General features: G+C 41.2%; 1 protein-coding gene across 1 annotated transcript in view; it reads right to left on the bottom strand.

Annotated features, from left to right (window-relative positions):
- COL4A2 (collagen type IV alpha 2 chain) overlaps nucleotides 1-25,986 on the bottom strand; it is a 294,339-nt gene that overhangs the window by 85,022 nt on the left and 183,331 nt on the right. The window contains exons 11-22 of the mRNA XM_040425227.1: nucleotides 25,383-25,418; nucleotides 24,871-24,912; nucleotides 24,046-24,093; nucleotides 21,710-21,796; nucleotides 20,831-20,875; nucleotides 9,050-9,112; nucleotides 7,824-7,868; nucleotides 7,100-7,153; nucleotides 4,276-4,342; nucleotides 2,697-2,807; nucleotides 2,473-2,619; nucleotides 1,386-1,478 (exon numbers count right to left, since the gene is read on the bottom strand). Coding sequence (XP_040281161.1) covers nucleotides 1,386-1,478; nucleotides 2,473-2,619; nucleotides 2,697-2,807; nucleotides 4,276-4,342; nucleotides 7,100-7,153; nucleotides 7,824-7,868; nucleotides 9,050-9,112; nucleotides 20,831-20,875; nucleotides 21,710-21,796; nucleotides 24,046-24,093; nucleotides 24,871-24,912; nucleotides 25,383-25,418 — 838 coding nt within the window. The remainder of the gene's footprint in view (nucleotides 1-1,385; nucleotides 1,479-2,472; nucleotides 2,620-2,696; nucleotides 2,808-4,275; nucleotides 4,343-7,099; nucleotides 7,154-7,823; nucleotides 7,869-9,049; nucleotides 9,113-20,830; nucleotides 20,876-21,709; nucleotides 21,797-24,045; nucleotides 24,094-24,870; nucleotides 24,913-25,382; nucleotides 25,419-25,986) is intronic.

Below are 25,986 nucleotides of genomic sequence, written 5' to 3' on the forward strand. Positions count from 1 at the left end.
CCATTCCTCTTTACAGAACTGTTTCAGTTCAGCAATATTCTTGGGATGTCTGGTGTGAATCGCTTTCTTGAGGTCATGTCACAGCATCTCAATCGGGTTGAGGTCAGGACTCTGACTGGGCCACTCCAGAAGGCGTATTTTCTTCTGTTTAAGCCATTCTGTTGTTGATTTACTTCTATGCTTTGGGTCGTTGTCCTGTTGCAACACCCATCTTCTGTTGAGCTTCAGCTAGTGGACAGATGGCCTTAAGTTTTCCTGCAAAATGTCTTGATAAACTTAGGAATTAATTTTTCCTTCGATGATAGCAATCCATCCAGGCCCTGACGCAGCAAAGCTGCCCCAAACCATGATACCCCACCACCATACTTCACAGTTGGGATGAGGTTTTGATGTTGGTGTGCTGTGCCTCTTTATCTCCACACATAGTGTTGTGTGTTTCTTCCAAACAACTCAACTTTGGTTTCATCTGTCCACAGAATATTTTGCCAGTACTGCTGTGGAACATCCAGGTGCTCTTGTGAAAACTGTAAACGTGCAGCAATGTTTTTTTTGGACAGCAGTGGCTTCCTCTGTGGTATCCTCCCATGAAATCCATTCTTGTTTAGTGTTTTACATATCGTAGATTCGCTAACAGGGATGTTAGCATATGCCAGAGACTTTTGTAAGTCTTTAGCTGACACTCTAGGATTCTTCTTCACCTCATTGAGCAGTCTGCGCTGTGCTCTTGCAGTCATCTTTACAGGACGGCCACTCCTAGGGAGAGTAGCAGCAGTGCTGAACTTTCTCCATTTATAGACAATTTGTCTTACCGTGGACTGATGAACAGCAAGGCTTTTGGAGATACTTTTATTACCCTTTCCAGCTTTATGCAAGTCAACAATTTTTATTCGTAGGTCTTCTGAGAACTCTTTTGTGCGAGGCATCATTCACATCAGGCAATGCTAATTGTGAAAAGCAAACCCAGAACTTGTGTGTGTTTTTTATAGGGCAGGGCAGCTGTAACCAACACCTCCAATCTCATCTCATTGATTGGACTCCAGTTGGCTGACACCTCACTCCAATTAGCTCTTGGAGATGTCATTAGTCTAGGGGTTCACATATTTTTTACACCTGCACTGTGAATGTTTACATGGTGTGTTCAGTAAAAACATGGTAACATTTAATTATTTGTGTGTTATTAGTTTAAGCAGACTGTGATTGTCTATCGTTGTGACTTAGATGAAGATCAGATCACATTTTATGACCAATTTGTGCAGAAATCAATATCATTCCAAAGGGTTCACATACTTTTTCTTGCAATTGTATTTTTGAGCCTCATTAAAAGTATTATTCAGTCGTTAGATAATTCAGAATGCAAAATATCACAGATTTCCTTTTCAAGTCACCTTTGTGTCCTTTTAAGCCAGCTAGGCCAGGAAATCCATTTTGACCATCTCGCCCCTGAGGTCCTGGCGAACCTTTGCGTCCAATGCGTCCTCCTATAAATATATACATAGATGTAACACATGAAAAGCACCCTTAAAAATTATACAAATCATATATAGCTAATAACTAGTGTTTCTGTGGAAAAATAAATAATTTTAAAGTACTGTGGAGATTCGCTCTGGTAGACAGGGTGTGCGGATGCAGTACAGAGGCAAATTAGTTCTTAAATCAAACTTTTGTGTTTATTTACACATAAAGCAAAAACAAAACGTCACTTTGTAGTCTTGGTGTTAGTTCACACAATGGAAAGTCCCATTTCCCTTACAGACGGGTCTCACCCCTACAGCACGGCACAAGCCTCAGATCCCAGCACACACACCTCCTGAGCTCCACTGTCAGACTGAGGTAATCCTCCCCACCTGGCAGTGCTGGCTGGTTTTTAGGCCTGGCAAAACCCGGCCTGGAACATGGGGAGTAGTCACCCACCCAGCACTTTGACTACTCCCAGTAAGAGCCGTCCCGGATCAGCTATACAGCCATACTAAGTATTAAGGTGTCAAACAGCAACTGCTGCTGACACCTAAAAAACGGCTCTTACTGCACGAGGCCAGGAACCTCGGTGACACGTACCTATCATCCACAATGATTCCTTGTATTTTCTTACAGTACGAACAACAATTTTCCTGACAGGAGAATTCAGGAGTATAATCACTATATTTTATAGCTGCCTCTCGACACTTCATCTGCTAGTCAAGGTGACTGCCAACAATCACATTAAAAAATGAATGGACAGGTGACTGTGCGTACACCCAGCTCTCCATTCATATTTTTGTGAGCTACAGAAACAGGCAAGTTATCTGCCTCGACTGGCAGAAAGGGAGTTAGTAGATCCCAGATTTCCTAATAGACACAGGACTGAGAGGTGACGTTCCCATTTATCAGACATTTATTGAACATCTTGTGGAAGTGATGAGAAAACTACTTTCACAGAGAATTTAAAATCAGTGTTTTTGTGAAATTGAGAAACTACTAGTCATTTCTATTTACCAGGATATCCGGGTAATCCAGGAGGTCCTCGTTGTCCAGGTTGTCCAGGTTCTCCATCAATTCCAGGTTGAAAGTCAGGAAAACCAGGAACCCCTTGATATCCTTTGTGACCTCTTTCACCTTTTAGGCCTGGATAGCCTGGTTGTCCTATATTTAGAAAGTTAAAACTGGTAGCATTGATGTAATAAGACCAGGGAGATAGTAAAATGATAATTAATATTTACCAGGGAATGGACTTGGCCTTCCCATTAAACCTGGAAGTCCAGTATCTCCTATGTCGCCTCTTTCGCCATCTGGCCCAGCATTTCCAGGGAAGCCAACATCTCCTTTTGATCCTATAAATATACATTAAAAGTGCCCACATATGTTAGGATTTTCTGCATAGCAAATATCAAAGGTAATTCTTAACAGAAAAGTGTTTTATCATAATATGGAAGGGTAATGCCCAATCATATCTAAGGCTCCTATTACACATCCCGATGTTTGGGCAGGACCAGCACCAATAGACTGTAAATGTGTTGTGCTTGTTTGCAACAACCTATTACACTGGCCGATACAAAGTACGTGGGGGAGGAATGATTGTGACGAGTCCTACATATAACGTCAGAATAGGCACCCCCGCCAATCAGCTGTTTGAACAGGAGGCAGCGCCCATATGAGCACTGCTTCCTCTTCATGATTACACTGCACGTCGTCTCGCTTGTGTGTCATTCAAGTGAATGGAACAAGCACTTGTGCCGCCGAAACAATGTGCAGTGTAATCATGAACAGGAAGCAATGCTCGCACGAGCGCCACCTTCTCTTTATACAGCTGGTCGGTGGGGGTGTCGGGAGTCAAGAGTCAGACCCCCAAAGATCAGATATTGATGATGACCTACTCTGAGGAAAGGTCATCAATATGTACTAGCTCCTATGAAAAATATTCTCCATTTTTCAAACCAGCACCTGGATCTGAATACTTGTGTACTGTAATTGGATGTAATAAAAAAATTTGTATAGCCAGTTTGCTATTCAATAAAATGTATCTGTATAGCAGCACCTGCTGTTTCTCTGTAAACCTCGCTGGGCTGCTGGCACATGCACAGCCCTAACTTTTAACTGCCAACAACTGTATCTACTGTTAGAAGCTGCAAAAGTTACAGGGAGAGAGTTGCAGTAGAAAGGACACATCCCATGAGAAAAAACACCCCCTGAGCTTCCAGCCTGAAATAAATCTAACAGAGCAATTGTGGCAATGAATGAGGGGATATCTGGATCCATGTGAGGTACAGGGCTGGTTCTAGCTTTGTTAGAAAGGTATTGTCATGCACTATATGATGTCTGATTTGAATTTTTTTTACATTAATAATGAGAAAACCCCTTTAACTGCCATACAATTGTCTCAATTGCAGTACTATATAAGGGTTTATATAAGGCCTCTTTTCCATCTCTTTTAGTTTTGGCAGATACAACCTATAAGAACATATTCTTGACATTTATCTTTGTTTTCTATGGACCAAAGGAATGTCAGTGTATTTCAATTTGGAATACAATTTTCCTGCAATATGTCAAGAATACCTTGTTTGTGTGCTTGCTATATGTTTACATACTTTTTGGTGTGTGTTTTTTCAATTTAAATAAAACATTTTTCCAGCTGTGAATAATGAAAGAGAAAAATGTTGTCTTTCTATTATTTCAAGGCTATGCAGACATTTGCAAATGCAGGCCGTTTCTGACATTCTTCTGTACACTTTTGATGACAATATGAAAAAATAAAATGGTAACAGTCTTTCTCAATGTGATTGTCAGAAAAATGTATTTTACCTTTTTGCGTTTCTGGATGTGTAGCATAGGTAATAGGTCCTGGAGCACCTATTCCACCACGTTCTCCCTAAATATTGATATTAATTAAGTATTAATTAAAATATTTGTGCTGACAACAGTAACAAACATTATGTGCTTAGTGTCATACAAGGAAGAAGTACTTGTTCTTTATATAAACCCCTTTAAGGCTGGGTTTCATAACACCGTTATCGCTTTCCATTGTTCTGCTCCATTAAGCTGCAGAACAATGAAAATAACAGAAGTCCCAGATTTGGCACATAATGGAAATAAAGGGAGCTGAACAGACTCTGTTCCGTTTCCTGTTTTTTTCAGGGACAAAAAAGTTCTGTATGAAGAGCTTTTTTGTCTGGTCTTTTTGATGGAATTTGCGATGGAGACCCCAAACGGAGCGTTTTTTTTAAAACTATTTATTATTACTGAGATGTGATGTAAAACTTTTGATCTCATTAGTTTGCAGAGTTCTACAGCTTTCCCAACCAGTGGTTGTTATTTTAACTTACATCAAGGTATTCTTACTTCTGTCTGTTGTTTTGCAGTGTAAAGGAATCACAGAGCTTTAGGCAACAGATACTGACTAATCCTTCAGTTTGTTCTACTCTATATAGTTTATTAATTGTCTGTAACAAGAAAGGGGATTTCCAGAAAACAAAGTTCCCTTTGAAATGTCTCTTTAATCAGACAGCTAATAAACTTATTTTATTTTCCTTTGGCTGTATCCTGCTAGGAGCCAACACACACAATGAAGATGGTAGATGTGAAATGTCCTGATGTAAATACGTTCACCATTATACCTCCTGTGTCCCTTTCATCTGCTAGATAAGAATTACATATGGTTTAGTTAACCACTGTAACTCGAGTCGTTTGTACTTTATTTTACATGTGCCCATAAAAAATTTACCACAAAAAGCTGTCCCTGAGCTTAGATCTAGAGAATCACATTTACATAGAAACAGAAGATTGACGGCACAAAAAGACCATCTAGTCTGCCCTTATATTATTTCATTTTATATCTTAGGATAGACATGTGCTTATCCCAGGCATGTTCACATTCACCTACTGTAGATTTCCCAACCACATCTGCTGGAAGTTTGTTCCAAGCTTAAATCACTCTTTCAGTAAAATAATATTTTCTGACCTGGCTCCTCATCTTACCCCCAGGTAATATCAGATTGTGTCCCATTTTCCTTTTGTTTAGCTTCTTATTGAGAACACTTCCCTTCTGAACACTTCTGAACCTTATTTAAATCTTTAACATATTTAAAGGTTAAATTTTGGGCCACACTATACCACTCAGCATTTCCTACACCTGGGATGCGCATTGAATAGAGGGCCCTGGGGGGAGGCCACCCGTTGCACATTATTTTACATTTGGAAACATTCAACTGCAGTTTCCATTGTTTGAACTATTTATCTAGTGAAGCTAAATCTTTTTCCAATTTAGGAATATCAACCCTATTAGACACTTTTTGTGTCATCTGGTAAGAGGCAAACCTACCTTCTCCTATGTCGCCTACAAAAATATTAAAAATAATAGGACCCAGGACGGATCCTTGAGGTACACCACTTGTGACTCTTCTCTCCTCAGAATGTACTCAACATTATCCATATGGGAATGCTAGAACCTGTTACTCAGGCTAAAGTCGGTGTCTCTGTGTTTAAGCCTCCATTGCTTTAAATGGGGAAAATATGGATCAGTATTAGAAGTTAACTGATGAATATGGGATGTTTCATTGTGTCCCTCACAGCATATACATACTGTTGAGCTTAAAAAATTATTTTAAAACCTAAAGGTTATCAGTTCTTAAAAAAAGGTTACTAGACATATCAATCATATATCTGTTTTATTATGATGTGCTTTTCATTTTTATATGTATATTCACTAAACAGATTCTGTTAAATTCCCATTTTCACTAGTAACTGATGCACACATAGAAGGCCCATATTTCCTTACTTGTCAGCTTTGCTGTGTAGACTGGGGCAGTATCAGCAGTCATTTAATTATCATTAGATGGTGACAAAATATGAGGATATTTGGCAGAGATAGACAAAAATAAGGAAGTTCGCAAGGGGAAGAGAACCATGGAGTAGCTTTGCATAGATTTTTTGTGTGTGGCTGCTCTAGTATAACCAAGTAATCGATTGTAGGATCAGTGATGGTATATTTCATAGATGTCTCCAAAGGAGGTAAATACAAGAAAATGAGAAGTAGACATGGCACATTATGTTGTCATTAGGGCACATTTGTCATTTCTTGTCAATGTGCCAGATTTATGGTGCACATCCCTTTTGCCATATTTCTACTCTTTTTTACCATGCTCGAAAAGGGGCTGTAGATTACAGAAGAGTGAAAAATGGGGTAACATAGGCCATGATTAAAGGACCTGAGTAGGTCAGGATTGCATAAGTGGGATGGATATCTGTTTTTCACTTTCTAACAAAGAAGATTTTAATCAAAAAGATTTTAAATAGTTCTACAGTTCTGAGTGCCAGACTGTAGCCTTTGGATTCTCATCTGAATAATATGCAATGCCTACCAGCAAAACATAACTTTCTTTTTTTCAATGCATTTTTATACATTTATGTCCAGCAATAACGCTGGAGCTACATGGTGACTTTGGCTCTGACACAGATTACACACTCAAAATTAGCAGTGTATGCCTATAGTGCAACTAGGAAAAGTGATTAGGGCAACGTTGTGACAACCATAACCCGACTGAAGAGTTTTACAGAAGTGAGTAATGCATTATACATAATACTGATCAAAGGGACATTTATTCTAATGAGAATGCAAATATCAACCTACCTTTATTCCTCTAAAGCCAGGTGTCCCTGGAAAACCACTTATTCCAGGCAGTCCCTGTTACAGAAGAAAATAATGAAAATAATGAACTTGAAATAAAGTAGATATAATAAATAAAACTATAAAGTGCCTAGCTTCATGTCAGGCCTTTATCAGGCAAGTTTATGACATTGTATTGGCATGGCATATTTGTTGGTGTTTTTGATGTCATAGGTAACAAAATGCTGCGACAAGATGTTACTGTAAAATCTATATTTAAACACTAAAACATTTACATACACAGGTATTCTGTGCTTTTGTTGCATTTGAGGGTCAGTGGCAATAACTTTGAAACTTTGTGATTAATACAGCCTTTCCTATATGACTAGCATATGCAGACTGCACAGAAGATTTGACTAACAAGGGGACATGGTTTATTAAATATAGCATTCAGCACAGAATATCAAGAAAAGGCTACATTGGTAAGTGCCATATAGTCATCTCACATACACATTGGTCAAAGGTACTATAGCCAGAAAGTGGTCAACCCCTTTAACTGAAGCAAAAAATATATCAATAGGGAACATGCATAATAGCACTGCTTCAGCATGCTATTAATTTGTGGGTGTCAGGACAGGCTAGAACTTTTAATATAACAACAGCTGGGGTGAGACCTACTGCTGTCTATATTACACAAAATAAATATACATTAATAAGTATAGTTAGTACTGAGACTACTTAAGCTTACATCATTTCCAGGGTCACCGGGCTGTCCATCGCTGCCAGAAAAACCCTACAACAAAAATTAGTTATTATAAATTGGACACTTTGGTGGAGATCAGGTTGTGAGTGTCAAGGTTAATGTGAAACAATTTGGAGGGCAGTAGAGGGAGACATAGGTGGAAGTACTGGAAGGAGACAAAAGACTGAAGCTGTTTGTTCCGTGGAAGGCATTTGTATACTAGAATGACCCCTAAATATACAGTATGACCAATATTTAAGTTGTTTTCTCTGAACATTTCTTAGCTTTTCATTTGCTGGGAGCATGTGCTGTACAGCTGTTTGAGTAGGCAGCGGCGCTCCTGCAGCCTTCTCGCAGCTTTTCCTATGCCAGTGACGACACTTTCATCCGTTACGTGGCCGAGGCACAGCTCAGCCCCATAGAGGTGAATGGGGCTGAGTGCAAAACCAAGCACAGCCGCTATACAATGTAAGGCACTGTGCTTGGGAAGCACAGAGAAGACCGTGGCGCTCACAGGAGCTTCGCTACCTTCTCAAACAGCTGATCAGCGGGGGTCCTGGGTGTCGTGCCCCCACTGATCAAATTCTGATGACCTATCCAGAGCATAGGTCATCAGTTATAAATGTTGGAAAACCCTTTTAAAGGACTAGTAATGAAATGAATAGACTCTAACTATAACATTTTGGGCTTCTGCATTATTCTTATTTGTAAACCTGTATAATTTTACATAGCGGTTTTTACATAAACACCATCTGTGGAATAGACTTCCTCAGGACGTGGTCACAGCAGGAAAAAGTAAAAAACATAAATGCTTATGAAAACGTGTAGAAATCTGAGTCAAACTTCCTTCTGGGATTCGCATCCCCACCTATCCCTTGGTTGAACTTGATGGACGTTTGTCTCTTTTCAACCGTATTAACTATGTAACCATACCTAAGTATTAGGGATAATGGCAATATATAAGACATGCAGAAGCACGTGCTGTAGGAAATCACTTCTGTATCCAGGAAAGATCAAGGATAACATGCCCAGGACATGCTCCTCCAGTGCTCACACTACCTACCTCACATGCCCCACAATCACTGTGGAGGAACAGAAGTACAACAAGGTGTATATCTCTGTTATGATGTCTACATTTCCCTTAAATCTTTTTATTATTTGAAAAGAAAACAGATGCCATAAATAAGCCAAAGGATACAGCAATCATCTAAATCATTCAATATATTTTGTACCCTTGCTCCGGGGAAACCCATTACACCTTCTTCTCCCTTTTCTCCGTAGAAAGCCCTTTGTCCCTAAAAAAAAAGAAGTAATATCTGCATATTAAAAATATTCGAACAGTAAAATAATATAATTATTATTACTATTATTTTTACCCAATCACAATGTAACAAATTTTAAAATACAAAAAAAAAGATTTATTAAAAATTATTATAACCAGATAATGAAAAAACGGCATTTATTACCATTGCATTTAATGTTGAACACACATGTAGTCAAAAGGGTTGTCACAGAGTTTAAGACATTAAACTTCAGGAAATTTAATAACATAAAAATCCTTGCCTTATGGGCTGTAAAGCTAAATAAATGAGCAGCAGAGACCCTGTTAGGTGTGAAGATTTCAAATGTAAAAGAAACTACTAAGGAGCCCATGGGAGCAGAGTCGGGGGCAAAGGTGACCCCCTGATGTAACTATTTGAGCTCACAATGATATACAAAGGATGTCCAAAGCAGTGGCTGAAGAAGTGATGCAAATGTTGATTAATACCATGGATCAGTGGTGGCGAACCTATGGCAATGCCAGAGGTGGCACTCAGAGCCCTCTCTGTGGGCACCTGCACCCTGAAAAAAGTCTATGGTGTACCAATATGCCTTAGACTCTTCCTGCCATTCATCAGCCCAGGGCGCACTATGAATGGCACAGGCAGTGCTCTGAATGTAGGCAGGTTATTATAGCTAAATGATAAAGTACATGGAAGATATACTATATTGGTATTCAGGTTAAATTGCCTTCTTGGCACTTTGCGATAAATAAGTGAGTTTTGGGTTGCAGTCTGGGCACTAGGTCTCTAAAAGGTTCGCCAGCACTGCCATAGATGGTGCTGTTCAAAATACTCAATGTTCTATTTAAAGAGGACCTCTCACCGGTCCTGACTTTACAATATAAATACCTGAACTGTAGGGCATTATTAGTAGATGTCATTGCTGTAATTTTTTTCAGCTCGGCTGCTCTGTTGCCCCCATTCTGGTTTCGTGCCCTGCTAATAGATAGCATTGGTACAGGGAGGAGGAGACACCAGCTTTCCTCAAGGGGCGTTTTCCTTCTCCAGACATGGAGAAGGTGAGTTCTTTTTCTTCATGGCTGTGACTCGCTTTGCTGCAATTGGACAGCTCACAGCCAGGGAGAAAAAAACTCACCTTCTCCCTGTCTGTGACTCGCTTTGCTGTGACTGTATAGCTCACAGCCAGAGAAAAGAAGATGCCCCCTGAGAAAATCTGGCATCTCCTCCCTGTACCGATGGTATCTATTAATCTGTATAACTGGTTTTAACAGAGGCTGTCATTGCAGAAGCGTTACCTGATTTTCTTTTCAGTCAAAATATCTGCAAGCTCTAAGCCAGGCATATCTAATGACAGTGGAGATGGTGCACAGATCTATCATGTCGACTAGATTATTATTATTCTGGCATCCTCAGCGATTTTAGAACATGGTTCTGTACATGAATTTATGCTTCCTGAAGAAGCAGAGAAGTTTTAAGTCATTGAACAGCCACTTTAGGTCTGGCAAGAAAAGCCAAGGAGATAAGGCCAGCAAGATGGTGGTTCTTCAGAGACTTCAGGATATATGATTATAAGATTAAATTCAATCCTTGTTGGGCATTAAAATGTATATTGTTAGTAAAAATGATACTTACACAGGAGGTTAATTTTGAGGGGATTGGATTTGGAGTTGCATGCATAGGAGGCTATTATAAGTTTGTGATTTATGTGGGTTGGTCACAACAGGGTTGTGCCGTTTGGGCTTGTGGTCTCATTAAGACTGGCTTATATAAGAAGGGGGGTGGTGTTATGGACTTTACATGTCTGATCCAGGAAAAGAGCAAATCAAACATGAAAATATATAGTATTCATTTGTATTTTCTAGGTTTATTTGTGGATGATCTATATTTACTTTCTATATTTACTTGGAATGTGAACAGAATCTCAGCTGAGAGAGATAAAATATTACAACACCCGGGACCCCTGCCGATCAGCTGTTTGAGAAGGTTCCGGCACTAGCAGTAGCGCCGCAGCCTTCTCTCAGCAAACCAAGCACAGGGCCGTACACTGTATAGTGGCTGTGCTTGGTATTGCAGGTCAGCTCACTTCACTTCAATGGGGCTGAGCTGCACCTAGGCCATGTGACCAATGAACGTGATGTCACAAAGTCTAGGAAAAGCTGAAGAAGTCCGCAGAGCTACTGTGAGAACCGCAACAGTCTGCTTTCTCACGTTTCATTGTTCCTGTGTCCTGACCTGTACATGCGCCTCTGTCTCATCCTTTGGTACTGCACTGTCTCTTCTGGTTACAGCTCGGCCTGCTGACCACACCTGCACCTCTGGTGCCTAGCACCGGTACCACCTGGGGTGTTGTAAAGAATGAGGAGTTCACTTACACAACACCCTTAGAGGAGCTTGGCCACATGGCACAGTGGATCCACTGATTGTTACAGAGGTGATTATATCTGTTGCACACTATTTCTTTCATATCTAGGTGTTACTGTGCCTAAATAGTTTGGTGACAGATAAACAGGGGACGTTTTTTTTTTGTCGTCTCCCAGTCTGTCAATCTCAGTGGTTTGCCTTTTGATTCAGATAAATGATTTTTAGAAAAGGAACAGATACGATTTTGGCATCTGCAGTTAAGTGGTTATAACTTCTTGGATCCAAAGTAAAAGCTAGTGAGGTATCTAATGGGTTAAAGGGGTTGTCCGAGTTATGGAAAAAAAATATATAGCACTGTAAATCTGATGGTCATATTTTATTGCGGTTTTGGGACATTTTGAGCTCATACTAGAACCAGATGAGCTGCTTAACCCCATTTACCAGCTCCATTACACTACTGCTGGCTCGATATGTTTGGAGAAAATAAAATAGCAATCCAACTTAAAGTGATCTTATGTGTTACAGCACTTAGTGTGAATTAATAAAAGGGTATCTTACTTACCCATTCCTACATTGATTAATTATTAAACATTTTTTGTTTTGGTCCTTTTTAGCATTCCTCTCTTTTTTGTGATTTGGTTTTATATGTTCTAAAGCCCTTTTTGTCGTGTATTAGTGGCAAAAGATAAATATATTTGCCGTTCAGCTGTGCAGTTACAGTGTATATGTTCTAATGCCCTTTTTTGTGTGTATTAGTGGAAAAAAGGGCTTTTTAGCTGTTGTGTGGTGAAGTGAGAAAATTACAGACTTTTTTGGGGTGTTTTAATTTCCTTTTTATTTATTTATTTGATCTTACAGTATGTCAGACAGAGAAGTGTCAGGCCCTGCACAGGGAAGTGGCAGAGGCCTAAATGTTTCTGGCGCAGGCAGAGGTCGCAGCACAGTAAGGGGCCGTGGCAGCAGGGGTCACTTCGAGAGGCCTGAACTCCCAGTGTCAGCTAGCGGTCGTGTCTTGACCAGCAAGTTCTTGAATGGTTGACTCGATCTTCGACATCGTCGCAAGTGACATTAAACACCCCCAGCCAAGAGTCAGTGGGTTCGTCAGACACAACCCTTAATTGGCATGGCCCGGGAGCAGGCCCTGTGCCCTGACCTGTCCTCAACCTGCCTCTGTCCTTTTCTGTTCCCTCAGCCAGAGAAGTATTGTATTCTGTGGGCTCATCTCCAATATACAGTGAGGACGAGCTACCAGCTCAGAAGCTACTGGCAAGCCAAGATGTGGAGGAGACATCCGCCGCTTCCTCCACTAGGCGGGCATGTAGTGACGAGGAGAGTGGCGTGGGAGCTGGTGTTGCGAGCAGTCAGGCTCCTGAGTTGGAGACAGTTGAGGAGGACATCAGTGACGTGCAGACAGTATTCGATGATGATGTAGCTAATCGCACTTGGGAGCTGAGTGACTAAGGGGCTTCATCATCATCGGGAGAAGAGGGTGGCAGCTTGCCTGTGTGGCAGCAGCGGAGCCAGCAAGTTGCTAGCGTGTCCGGGGGTCAGCAGGGTGGCAGCAGTGGGAGGTCGGGAGCCAAACGTGCCCGGGGTAGACCACCCGCTTCGTAGGAGCCTACCTTCCCAGGAATTAGCGGTGCACGGGTTCATGGAGGCAGCGGCGGTAGCAGTCAGTCATGGCCATATGTAGAACCTGTGGGCAGAAGGTGAAGCGTGGTCAGGGTGTCAATGTTGGCACCACGGCCCTGCGTCAACATATGCAGCGTCACCATAAAGTGGCCTGGGAGAACCGTGGCTCCGATGTAGTGATCCAGCCTGCCGCAGCAACCGCTGCATCACCCAGTGGCATGCAGCTGATTTCAGGCAACCAAGACTCCACCACCTCAGCCGAAGGGAGCTGTCTGTCCTTCCCATCATCTGCTGGTCCTGATGCTCTTGCTCCTCGCCCTCCTACTCCTCATCAGTCATTCCGTCAGTAATCGATCACCGAAGCGATTGCCAAGAGACAACAGTATGTGTGCACTCATCGAATGGCGCAGAAGCTGATGGTGCTCCTGTCCAAGTTGCTGGTGCTGCAGTCCCTCCATTTCCAAGTAGTGGACTCTGCACCTTTCAGAGAACTGGTGGCTTGTGCCGAGCCGAGGTGGAGAGTCCCAAGCCATAATTTCTTTGCCAAAAAGACAGTACCAGCCCTGCACACACATGTAAAATAGACGTTGGGCCAGTCCTTGAGCCTGTTGGTGTCTGCCAAAGTGCACGTCAGTGCCGACGTGTGGAGGTGTAACTACAGTCAGGGACAATACATGTCCTTTACGGTCCACTTGGTGAATGTGGTTCCTGCACAGCCACGCCATCAACTTGGCCAGGTGTCGCTGCTTCCGCCTTGACGTTCTCACGCCGATGGTCCTGCGACAATATCCACCTCTGCCTCCTCGTCCTCCACCATGTTCTCAGCCTCCACTGCAGGGACGATTCACAGTGCTCTCCAGCAGGGCACGGCGGTGTCACACTGTTCTGCACCTCGTTTGCCTGGGCGAATGGAGTCACACAGGGGAGAAACTGCTCCGTGTCATTCATCAAGAAATCGAATCCTGTCTTTCTCCGCAATAACTCAAAATCGGAACCACGTTGGCCGATAACGGGAAGAACATGATGTCGGTGCTGTGTCAAGGAGGGTTGAGTCATGCCATCAATCTGGTTGTCAAGCAGTTCCTTCCACCCATCTGCAAAATATCCTAAAAATGGCCAGAAAACTTTGCATGTGCTTCAGCCACTCGTATACCGCAAAGCACACCCTCCTTGAGCTGCAGCGGCAGAACGGCATCCCCCAACATAGGGTGATATGCGACATTTCCACCCGTTGGAATTCCACCCTCCATATGTTGGACCGACTATACGAACAGAGAAAGACCATAAACAATTCTTGATGATCCAAGCACACAGGAGTTCTCCCCTGTGTAACTTTGATGACAGCCAGTGGCAGCTCATGCGTGACACCTGCCGTTTGCTCAGGCCCTTTGAAGAGGGCACGTTATTTGTCAGTCGCCAGGACTACGGGATGAACTATGTAATTCCACTGCTTCATGTCCTGGAACAGATGCTGGTAAATCTGGCTGGTCAGGGGACTGGAAACATGGCACCTAGATCTCACAGCCACATGAGCCGTGTGGGGGCTGAACTAGAGGAGGAGGAGCAGGACATTAGAGCACAAGCAATGTGTAGCAAAATGGGGGGCTTTTATACAGAGTTGACAGGAGAGGAGGAGCAGGAGCAGCCAGAGGAGCTACAGGGCGATGAGGAAGAGGAGGCAGAGGAATCAGACACACCGTGGCAGTATGCAGTGGAGATGGAGGCAGGGAGTCCTTCTGAGTCACTTTCACAAATGGCCTGATGCATGCTCACTTACTTGCGTAGTGACAGCCGAATTGTCACCAATCGGCAGAGGGATGACTTCTGGCTCTCCACCTTGTTGGACCCTCGCTACCGGTCCAAAATGGGGGCCTTTTTTATACCCGCTGAGAGGGAGGACAAACTAAACTACTATAGAGACATCCTATGTAGTCAGTTAGACGCTGCCTATCTGCGCCATCATCCATCCTCTCGCAGGTCTGACCAGGGTGCCCCTCAGCGCTCATGTTCCTCTGCCATGGCTGCTGTGGCAGGGTGGTGGGGGGGGGGGGGGGGGGGGGCGGTTCCAGCTCCATCAGCAGCAACTTGAGTCTAGAGTCGCTGATGAGCACATTGTGAAGAAACTACTCACCAGCAGCTAGACATAGAGCAGAGCCTGAACCAGCAGGTGGTGGCATACTTGGAGTGCACACTGCCAGCCGCCATTGAAGATCCGCTGGACTACTGGGCAGCCAAACTGGATTTGTGGCCGAGTTTGCCCTGGAAAAGCTATTCTGCCCAGCCACTAGTGTGGCATCAGAGCGGGTGTTTAGTGCGGCTGGGGCCATAGTTACCCCAAGAAGAACTCGCCTGTTTACCCAAAATGTGGAGAGACTGACCTTTGTCAAGATGACTACAAGAAAATTTAGAGTAGCACATTCATATACATAGTCACAGGTGCATATCCATCTAGCAAACATGGTTGATAAAAAAATGGCTGCACAACATTTCACTTACAAACATTAGAGCTGAGAAATGGGGATCATTCTAAATTAAAGTGGTATTATACCTACTATAAATGGAAAAATAGAAGCTCTTTGCGAACATTTTTGATCCCATGTGTGTCAGGCCCATCTACCAGGCTTCAAGATGACACACCTTTAATCAAAAATGTGCGCAAAGAGCTTCTATTTTTCCATTTATAGTAGGTATAATACCACTTTAATTTAGAATGATCCCCATTTCTCAGCTCTATTGTTTGTATGTGAAGTGTTGTGCAGCCATTTTTTTTATCAACCATGTTTGCTTGATGGATATGCACCTGTGACTATGTATATGAATGTGCTAGTCTAAATTTTCTTGTAGTATATATTGAGGGTAGCGCCTCTTTTAGACTGAGCAATGCCCATCTGCCTGGGGCTTCTGAGCAGAGTATAGATGTAGCTGGTTCCTACACTGCCCTGAAAATGTAGGTTTAGGTAAGTCCAAGAGAGGCGGTATATTAGTGTTAGGTACCCATCTGCGGAAGCCACCTTGACGCCTGGTAGATGGGCCCGACACACGTTTGATCAAAAATGTGCGCAAAGAGCTTCTATTTTTCCATTTATAGTAGGTATAATACAACTTTAATTTAGAATGATTCCCATTTCTCAGCTCTATTGTTTGTATGTGAAATGTTGTGCAGCCATTTTTTTGTCAACTATGTTTGCTTGATGGATATGCACCTGTAACTATGTACAGTATATGAATGTGCTAGTCTAAATTTTCTTGTAGTATATATTGAGGGTAACATCTCTTTTAGACTGAGCAATGCCCATCTGCCTGGGGCTTCTGAGCAGAGTATAAATGTAGCTGGTTCCTACACTGCCCTGAAAATGTTGGTTTAGGTAAGTCCAAGAGAGGCGGTATATTAGTGTTAGGTACCCATCTGCGGAAGCCACCTTGATGCCTGGTAGATGGGTCCGACACATGTTTAATCAAAAATGTGCGCAAAGAGCTTCTATTTTTCCATTTATAGTAGGTATAATACCACTTTAATTTAGAATGATCCCCATTTTTCAGCTCTATTGTTTGTATGTGAAATGTTGTGCAGCCATTTTTTTATCAACTTTGTCAAGATGAATCAGGCGTGGATCAGCCAGGATTTCCACCCACCAACGCCTGATGCATGAGACTAGATCATCCATGGTGCCACACCAACACTTTGACAAAAGAGACTGTTTTCTTCTGACTAACTGCCTCAGCTACTATTTTGATGCTGCCACCCGCCTGATGCCACACATCTGATGCCAAGTTCTCCTTTATTCACCCACCATCTTCAGCTGGTTCTGGTATTGCCACCCACCTCCCCACTCTGTCAGCGGGTCACTCTGTGGTCTCGTGATGCTGCTGCCACCTCCATACTATGTCACCTTGCCACTCTGTGGACTCCTCATGCTGCTGCGACCTCCACACTATGTCACCTTGCCACTATGTGGTCTCCTCATGCTGCTGCCACCTCCACACTATGTTACCTTGCCACTCTGTGGTCTCCTCATGCTGCTGCCACCTCCACATTATGTCACCTTGCAACTCTGTGGTCTCCTCATGCTGCTGTCACCTCCACACTATGTCACCTTGCCACTCTGTGGTCTTTTGATGCTGCTGCCACTTCCACAAGCTGTCATTGTGCCACTCTGTGGCCTCCTGATGCTGCCGCCACATCCAGATTCTGTCATTGGGCCACTCTGTGGTCTCCTCATGCTGCTTCCGCCTCACCACTATGTCATAGGGCCACTCTGTGGACTTCTCATGCTGTTCCTACCCTCCCCACTTCATGACTGGGCCACTAGTTTGCCTTTCGGCCTGGCTTTGACCCTTCTTTTGATCTGTCAGAAGGAAGGAAAAATTAGACACACAACAGATCCTGCCTGTGTAGCAGCTGTAGGCCTGTATGGTCCCATCAGAATCGGCTTGTGATTTGGTAGCCAAAAGCAGGAGTGGGTACAAAACACAGAAGACATGGAAATATTCCATTCACGTGTCATCTCTGTTTTGGATATAGTCCTGTTTTTTTTGGCATTAGCAATACTGATGGATTACTGACCAAATGCTGACCGAATGAAGGCGGATGCTGAACAGACAGGATCCGTTTTTTTAGGGGTTATTGTTCTGACGGATCAAAGGAAGGGCAAAATAATCAGTGACGTCAACACAAACTTACTGCTGACACCCTCTCCACTCTGTTGGGGGGCTCTACTTGTATAAGCGTTTAATAGAACAGGTTCTGTAGACATCTATGTGGAATCAGCTGACGATGGTGTAAAAGGAGTGTGCTTCTTCTTGGCGCTAACATCTACCAGTAAGGCTGAGTTCATACTTGAGTTATTTGGTCAGTTTTGTCCCCTTGACTGCCCAAATAAGTGAAGTGTGCAGTGATTCTAAGAGCGACGCCTGTCATCTGAATGTCATACTGACTCACAGTATTATTTTACTACCAGAGCAGACTCCCTATGTTCTACACCACTATAAAGGCTATCTGCAGTCAGGAAATAGCCGTTTTTTAACGTGATTCGCAGCAAATAAATTTGGATCGAACCGAATTTTTTCCAAAAATTCGGCGAACTGGCTGAATTGAATTTTTAAAAAATTTGGTCATCTGTACTGAGATTGTTCATTTAGTCCTATTAGTAGCTAAAAGTGTATTTTTAAACAATAGGTTGAATTATAATGACAAATATTCCCAATGTTTCTGGAAGCTGATGCTTCTTGAAAAACTGAATACGACACAAGCTCACGGTCTAGATCTATGGAGACTGAATGCTTGATGGGGTCTTTATGTTGAGAAGGTGTTTGATTCAGTGGGTTAAAGATGGTTTATAGTAATCTGAATAATAGATGAGTTAGCTATATGGTTGATATGAATGAAGGAGGAGGTCTGGACTGACACCTGGGAAAGGGTTTGGGGTAGGGAAGGGGAATAACAAGAGATAGCTATATCAATGTTGTTGATCAGATTTAATAATGATTGGTATGTATTTTGTAAAAAAAATAAAAAAAATCTATAAAATATATTTAAAAAAATTAAATAAAAAGCAAACATAACTGGTTAAATATCCTGTAACTTCAGCCCTGGTTGATGATGGTTCTTGTTTATTTTACTAGAGAGATGACGTGCCATGCAATCATGCGAACTCTGCAGCCAATGACTGGCTTCAGTGGTCATGCTCCATGCATGCAACCATCACTGCTAAGGCCAGTGTCACATGGATGTACATCATGTTAGAATGCCATCTTGTACTGCATGTCATCGCTCTATGACAATAAAATAAAGACCGGTGGTGACCTCCAGATCATCAGTGCTGGTGTAGGGGATTCAGAGTAAGGTTTGTTCTACTTTATATACTTTCTGGAATTAGTTCAATTTCCTAAACTCCTGGCCAACGCCGGTAGCTGTAATTGTGGAGGTTAAAAGTGAAATATAAAACTGTTTACAAGCACCTTTATTTCCAGCAAAGTTATAATATGATGAATCCCTTTGTAAATGGATTACATAATTTATTTTAATTATAAATATGTTTGCCTGAGAAAAGTACGTAACAGCATAAAAAAAGACAACAGTTAAAATATTCATTTGTAAAAAAAAGAAAATGTTGTCCTTTATTAAGACAGGCGTTTTAGACGTCAGTCTTAATACCCCTGCGCTGGTGCTTGATGCGTCTAACTCATGTAGAGGTGCCAGCTTGTACATAACATAGATGCATCCACCTCTGACCTAAATCTACGCCAACTCTGGTGTAGATTTAGATAATTTTCTACGCCTAAAACAGGCATAGAAAATGATAAACGAGAAAGGCCGGCCAGGCCGCCCCCTTCCAGACCACCAGACCGCCTCCCAAGCCACACCCCTTTTTTTCAGAAAAAGCCTACGTGGCTTGGAAGGGGAAGAAGTCGCAGATTCAGCCGCAAATTGGCCTATATACAGTACAGACCAAAAGTTTGGACACACCTTCTCATTCAAAGAGTTTTCTTTATTTTCATGACTATGAAGGCATCAAAACTATGAATTAACACATGTGGAATTATATACATAACAAACAAGTGTGAAACAACTGAAAATATGTCATATTCTAGGTTCTTCAAAGTAGCCACCTTTTGCTTTGATTACTGCTTTGCACACTCTTGGCATTCTCTTGATGAGCTTCAAGAGGTAGTCCCCTGAAATGTTTTTTACTTCACAGGTGTGCCCTGTCAGGTTTAATAAGTGGTATTTCTTGCCTTATAAATGGGGTTGGGACCATCAGTAGCGTTGAGGAGAAGTCAGGTGGATACATAGCTGATAGTCCTACTGAATAGACTGTTAGAATTTGTATTATGGCAAGAAAAAAGCAGCTAAGTAAAGAAAAATGAGTGGCCATCATTACTTTAAGAAATGAAGGTCAGTCAGTCAGCCGAAAAATTGGGAAAACTTTGAAAGTAAGGGCTATTTGACCATGAAGGAGAGTGATGGGGTGCTGCGCCAGATGACCTGGCCTCCACAGTCACCGGACCTGAACCCAATCGAGATGGTTTGGGGTGAGCTGGACCGCAGAGTGAAGGCAAAAGGGCCAACAAGTGCTAAGCATCTCTGGGAACTCCTTCAAGACTGTTGGAAGACCATTTCAGGGGACTACCTCTTGAAGCTCATCAAGAGAATGCCAAGAGTGTGCAAAGCAGTAATCAAAGCAAAAGGTGGCTACTTTGAAGAACCTAGAATATTACATATTTTCAGTTGTTTCACACTTGTTTGTTATGTATATAATTCCACATGTGTTAATTCATAGTTTTGATGCCTTCATAGTCATGAAAATAAAGAAAACTCTTTGAATAAAAAGGTGTGTCCAAACTTTTGGTCTGTACTGTATATGAAAAATAAAAATAAATAAAAATAAAAATAAATGTAACGCACAAGAGTAACTACTGCCCCAAGAGGTGCACTCAGTCGGGTGGACTTCACGTAATTAGAATAACTGGGCACTCTCAGGATATCTGGACCAATTGAAATTTAATAGCATATAATAAAATAGCAATGAACAACAGTATATATTGGTGGTGATGATAAACACTAAAAATCAATATATATAACACACAACATGCAGTAATACCCTGTAAAACAACTGGAAAATTGAGATTTAAAATATAATAAAATTCGAGGAATAAAATGGAATACTCGATAATAAAATATTCGTATGAATATTCAGCCGTATATATATATTCATAAATGACCCCCAAAATTCTTACTTTTAATCCAGGATTTCCTTTTTCCCCTTTCTCACCGGTTTCTCCCTATAAAGCATTAAGAGGAGACATTTATTAAGGAAATATGTGACAGCAAATGCATATGTGTCCCTCTTGTCAATTTTGCACATCTACAGTCTGGTCTCTTGAACTGACAAGCTATATGTTACATTGGGATTTATAGGAAATTAGGAAACAATATTTACATATGCCCACTCTACTTCTACCTACTATTTCTTAAAAACTCTATGGTATATTCACATACAACAGATTTGTTGTGTTTTTGCAATAAAAATCTGTTCCATATATCCACGTGAGTTTATTTCTACAACATATACATAGATTTCTGTGAAAGTATGAACATACTTTAACAGTTTGTATCAAAGAACTCGGATGTTCAGCAGTGTTTAGCACAGGACTGAGAGTACAGCCATACAGCGCCACTGTGAAGCAGCTGAGACACAGCCATACATGGCACAGAGGTATTCAAACCAAACTGATTGCTTATTCAATGTTTATTGTGTTTTTACTGTTCAATGGTAACCCACAAAACCACATGGTCATTAGCTATGAACTGTGAAAGAACTGTGGAATACCCCCGCAGCTTAAATGGCAATGTGATACAATCTGCACTGGCTGTACCCTGACAACAGATTAGAGGAAAGGCTGTTTTGGCAGTAGTAAAAGCATATCATGTGTAGATCATCTGTAGATCATATGCAAATTGGCTATCTTTTCAAAAAGAAACAAAAGCTGAGCCTCTAACGCCACCAGAGACATTTAGGATTGAGACATAAAGCCAGTACCACATCCATAATTCAATGACCTACTAGGTTAAATTTTAAAGTACCAATGCAATTTTAAATTAAATTAGGTTCTTACCAGATAATCTATTAAGGATATATCAGATGGCTCGACCAACTCTTCATGGCATGGTGCACTTGTGGGTCCTATATCTCCTGGCTCACCCTATAGAAACAGGAAAAAGTAGTGTTGTTTGCCTCCAATGTCAGACTGAGGTGCCTAGGGCCCACCAGTGAAATTCATTCTGGTTGCCCAATGTACAGCTACATGCAAGTATTTCCCGATCCCCGTCTGCAAATCCCTAAAATTGCATCAACACACATTTTTTTCACTTCTAGCATACTGCTTAGCCTGTGCCCTAGACTCTTCTGTCCTGGAGACCCTGTCAGTATCCTGCTGTCTGACTTCTGCCTTGGAGGATTACCCTCGTAGCCATGTGAGCAAGTTACACATCCTCACACAGTGGCAGGCAGCAGCAAGACCCTACAAGATGATTGATTATGGGGGGTCTCTTCAGCAACTTTGAGAAGGCAGGTTCCTGGGAAAAGAGGATAGTGGCTGGTCTGCCTCTGTACCTACAAGTCTTCTACGCCTCCTCGTGCATCTATAATAATAAACTGGGTAGTTTGTTAAATAATCCACCCAGGTTTCATGTGGATGCATAGACTGATTAAGATGCATATTCTGCTTTTCAGTATATAGTGCAGTCAGTCTAAAGTGCCATGTGCCACTTGTGCAAGGGGTGGAGAAGTAGGGGCCCGCTGGGGGATTCACCTGTTCCCCTGTGGCCTAGTCCGAACCCATTTCCCTCTGTTTTGTTTGGAGAATATATAATTCGGAATGAGTAATCACATAACAGGCAATTTTGTGTAAAAGATTATGAGACATTTTATGATTGTGAGAAAAAACTGCTTCTCATGTTTTCCATAAAGATAACTAAGAAGTTTAAAAAAATAAGGCACAGATGGACATAGGTCTGACAAAAAATGTTCCACATGACAGCAGATGTGCTGATGATGCAAGGCTGGTGAATACATGCCTTCGGTGCACACACAGAATGACTGATGGGCACAGATCTAGGGGATCCTTTTCAATGAATGCTGCTTTAAAGGGAAGGTGTGCCTTTAGCAAATCTACACTGGTAGCACAATAGCATTATGAACCATTCCCTCAGGTACTTCAATAGTTCAATAGTAAGACAAGGCAGCTCTGCTATCCAAGGGGCAGCAGAAGAATATAGGTGCCAACTATGCAGCATTTATTCTTTTTGAAAGGACAGGCTATCTCCATTGGCAGTATAAAGGCGTCTGTTTTTTCGCTTATGGTCTCAGATGAGCAGTTACAGGGAATATTTCCTGTGGCTGCTTTCCTTTCTTATGAATATTACTCCTACTCAGAAAAGTTTCATGAAGATAACAGTGGCATGTTGAGGTACTGATCCTTTTAAAGAGATTTTCTGAGAGTTCAATATTGATCCTTAGCTTTGGTAATCAATATCTGATTGGTGGGGGTCCAACACCCAGCACCCCACAAATCAGCCGTTTGAAGAGGCTGCATCGCCCTGGTGAGCACTTTACGGTGATCTCAGGTTCGATCATATGACCTACATACAGCTCAGTCCTATTCAGCATAGCCGCTATACAATGTATGGTGCTGTGCATGGTAAACTGTGCAGAAGGAACAGCGCTCGCTGTAGTCTCTTCAAACAGCCGATCTGTGGAGGTGCCAGGTGTCAGACCCCCACCTATCTTATATCGATGACCTATCCTCAGGATAGGTCATCAATATTAAACTCCTGCAAAACCCCTTTAATGTTTCTCTATTTATTTCCATGAATTCATAGAGATGGAAGAGAATGTTTATAACATAAGATGGTATACTGTACTATTCATATAACACAGATGACTTCTGCTATGCATAAAATATATAATTGTTTTACTACTATTAATAATAATAATGATGCGGCTTACATTATAACCTAAATGTTGATTCTCACTTCTAAAGGAAGCATATTTCAGTTCATGGCATCTTTTATTCCTGTCGCTCCCATTTCATGAGACATTCAAACAACAGCGAAGTTCTGACATTCATTCCCCCCTAGTAAGTGTTCTATAAGAGTCACTTTTAAAGAACCTGGCACTTAGGATTTGGGAAATGTATGCAAAATAATAAAACGAAAGGGAAGTTCCATAGAAATGCAATTTTTGTGGCAAATGTGGCATCTATTAAATACACATGGGATTTTCAGACCATGACCTGGATAATAGGCTAGCTTGATAAGGGTTTGTACAGGAAAAACATATAACTCAAAAAGGAAAATAAAATGTAACGGATACATCATAACATCAGGCAGAAAAAAGTGTACAGAAATCATAAAAGAGGTATAAAAGCATAAACAAAGATGATCTGATTACTGTTATCTGGCATGGAAGGCCTGGGGGTCCAGGGCTGCCTTGTTCACCCTGTAAATATAAATATGGTGGGAATTACTTAAAGAAGTAAAAATCTCATAAAAGTGATGTTTCTTTTCATATTCAGAAAGGTTTTGTTGGGTTATCAATAATCACTCCTTATCTTTAGTGACAGCAACCTCTCAAAACCATGAACAGACTCAAATAAGACTCAAAACCATGAACAGAAAAAGAGTAACCTTAATATTCTAGGAAAAATAATAAAATAAACAACGAAACATTACAACTGAAAGTATAGCACCATTAGATATTCTCTGCAATATTTTTTAGATTGCTTTATAGTAGGCTAAGATTTACACTACAAATACATCACAGTCAGCCCTAATCATCAATGCATGGACTCCACAAGTCCTTTAAAGATGTCCAGCATTACATTTTCAGCAATTTGTGCTACAGTAGCTCAGCCTTCACTCCCCATATGAACCAACGAGCCTTGGACACCCAAGAACCAGTCAACGATTCACCTTGGTAAACTTTTGATAGGTACTAACCACTGCATACCAGGAAAACTCACAAAACCTGACCTTTTGGAGCTGCTTTGACAGGTGCCATTGTCATGAGATAAACAATGTCATTCATTTCCTATGTCAGTAGTTTTAATGTTTTGGCTCATTGCTATATATGTAGGATATTTTTGACATTCTGACTTCACCTGCTTTCAGTAAATAGTTTGTTTTGACATAATCACTACTTGATATTTCTTATTGGTAATATTTTATATAACAATTTTATACATCCAATTTTCTTGCATAAGAAAATGTTGTTTACCTGTTCTCCCTTCTGTCCATAAAATCCAAGGCCTTTACTGCCCTTCAAAAAAGATAAAAATATATATTAAGGTATAATGAAGAAAGAGAGGCTCCTTAACATTGACTGATATGTTTCTTTTAATATAGTAAATCTGTAATCTTTTTATGTCACACACATACTGTAGTTCCCATATAGCTAAAACCCGAAAATTAAACCAAAATATAACACAAAAGCTACCCCACTTTTAGTAATTTCAATTTATGACTTATTTTAAACAATGTCAATATGCTCTATAACCTACAGAACAATAATTTTTAAGATGTGTACTAAGTTATAAATTGTTAGTTATCTTTACTGTATTTCTACTACATCAACAATTTAATTATAGTGTTTATATACAGGAAAAAGAAATGTAATGGGCAGCACCACAGTATTTTAGGACAAATGGAGTGCCAGCGCCTGAAGAGGCGATCCACCGACTATAGTGTTTATATAGATATATATGTAAAGTGTATCTTTATGAAACCTACTTGTGGTCCTTGTGGTCCTTGTGGTCCTGGAGGTCCCTGTAGAGAAATTCAAACATAACTCTGTATTTGCCATAACTATGAATTCTATACATGACTCTTCATAAGATATTGTTATGGTGACCAGTCTCTTATCATCTTACCTTAGATATCCATAAACAGAGAATTTCATGTAGACTGTATCTTAAATTTAGTAATACACATAAAAGTATATGTGAAAATCACTTTAAACATACAATATCTGCTAATACAGTGCATTCGGAAAGTCTTCGGACCTTTTCACATTTTGTTGTTGGAGCCTTGTGCTAAAAAAATATAACTTTTTCCTATCATTCTGCACTCCATATTCCATAGTGCTGCAATGAAAAAATAGGCTAGAAATCTTTGCTAATTTATTGAAAAGAAAAAACTAAAATCTTGCATTGACATAAGTATTCAGACCCTTTACGTGGTGCTTATTTAAAGCACTTTTGGGAGTGATTACAGCCTCCAGTTCTCTTGGGTATAATGCCACAAGGTTTGCCCACTCAGATTTGGGGCATTTCTGTCATTCTCTGCAGATCCTCTCAAGCTCTGTCAGGTTGGATGAGGACAGTTGGTGGACAGC

Source organism: Bufo bufo, chromosome 3 (genome assembly GCF_905171765.1).
Source record: "Bufo bufo chromosome 3, aBufBuf1.1, whole genome shotgun sequence".
In the NCBI taxonomy this organism is placed as follows: domain Eukaryota; kingdom Metazoa; phylum Chordata; class Amphibia; order Anura; family Bufonidae; genus Bufo; species Bufo bufo.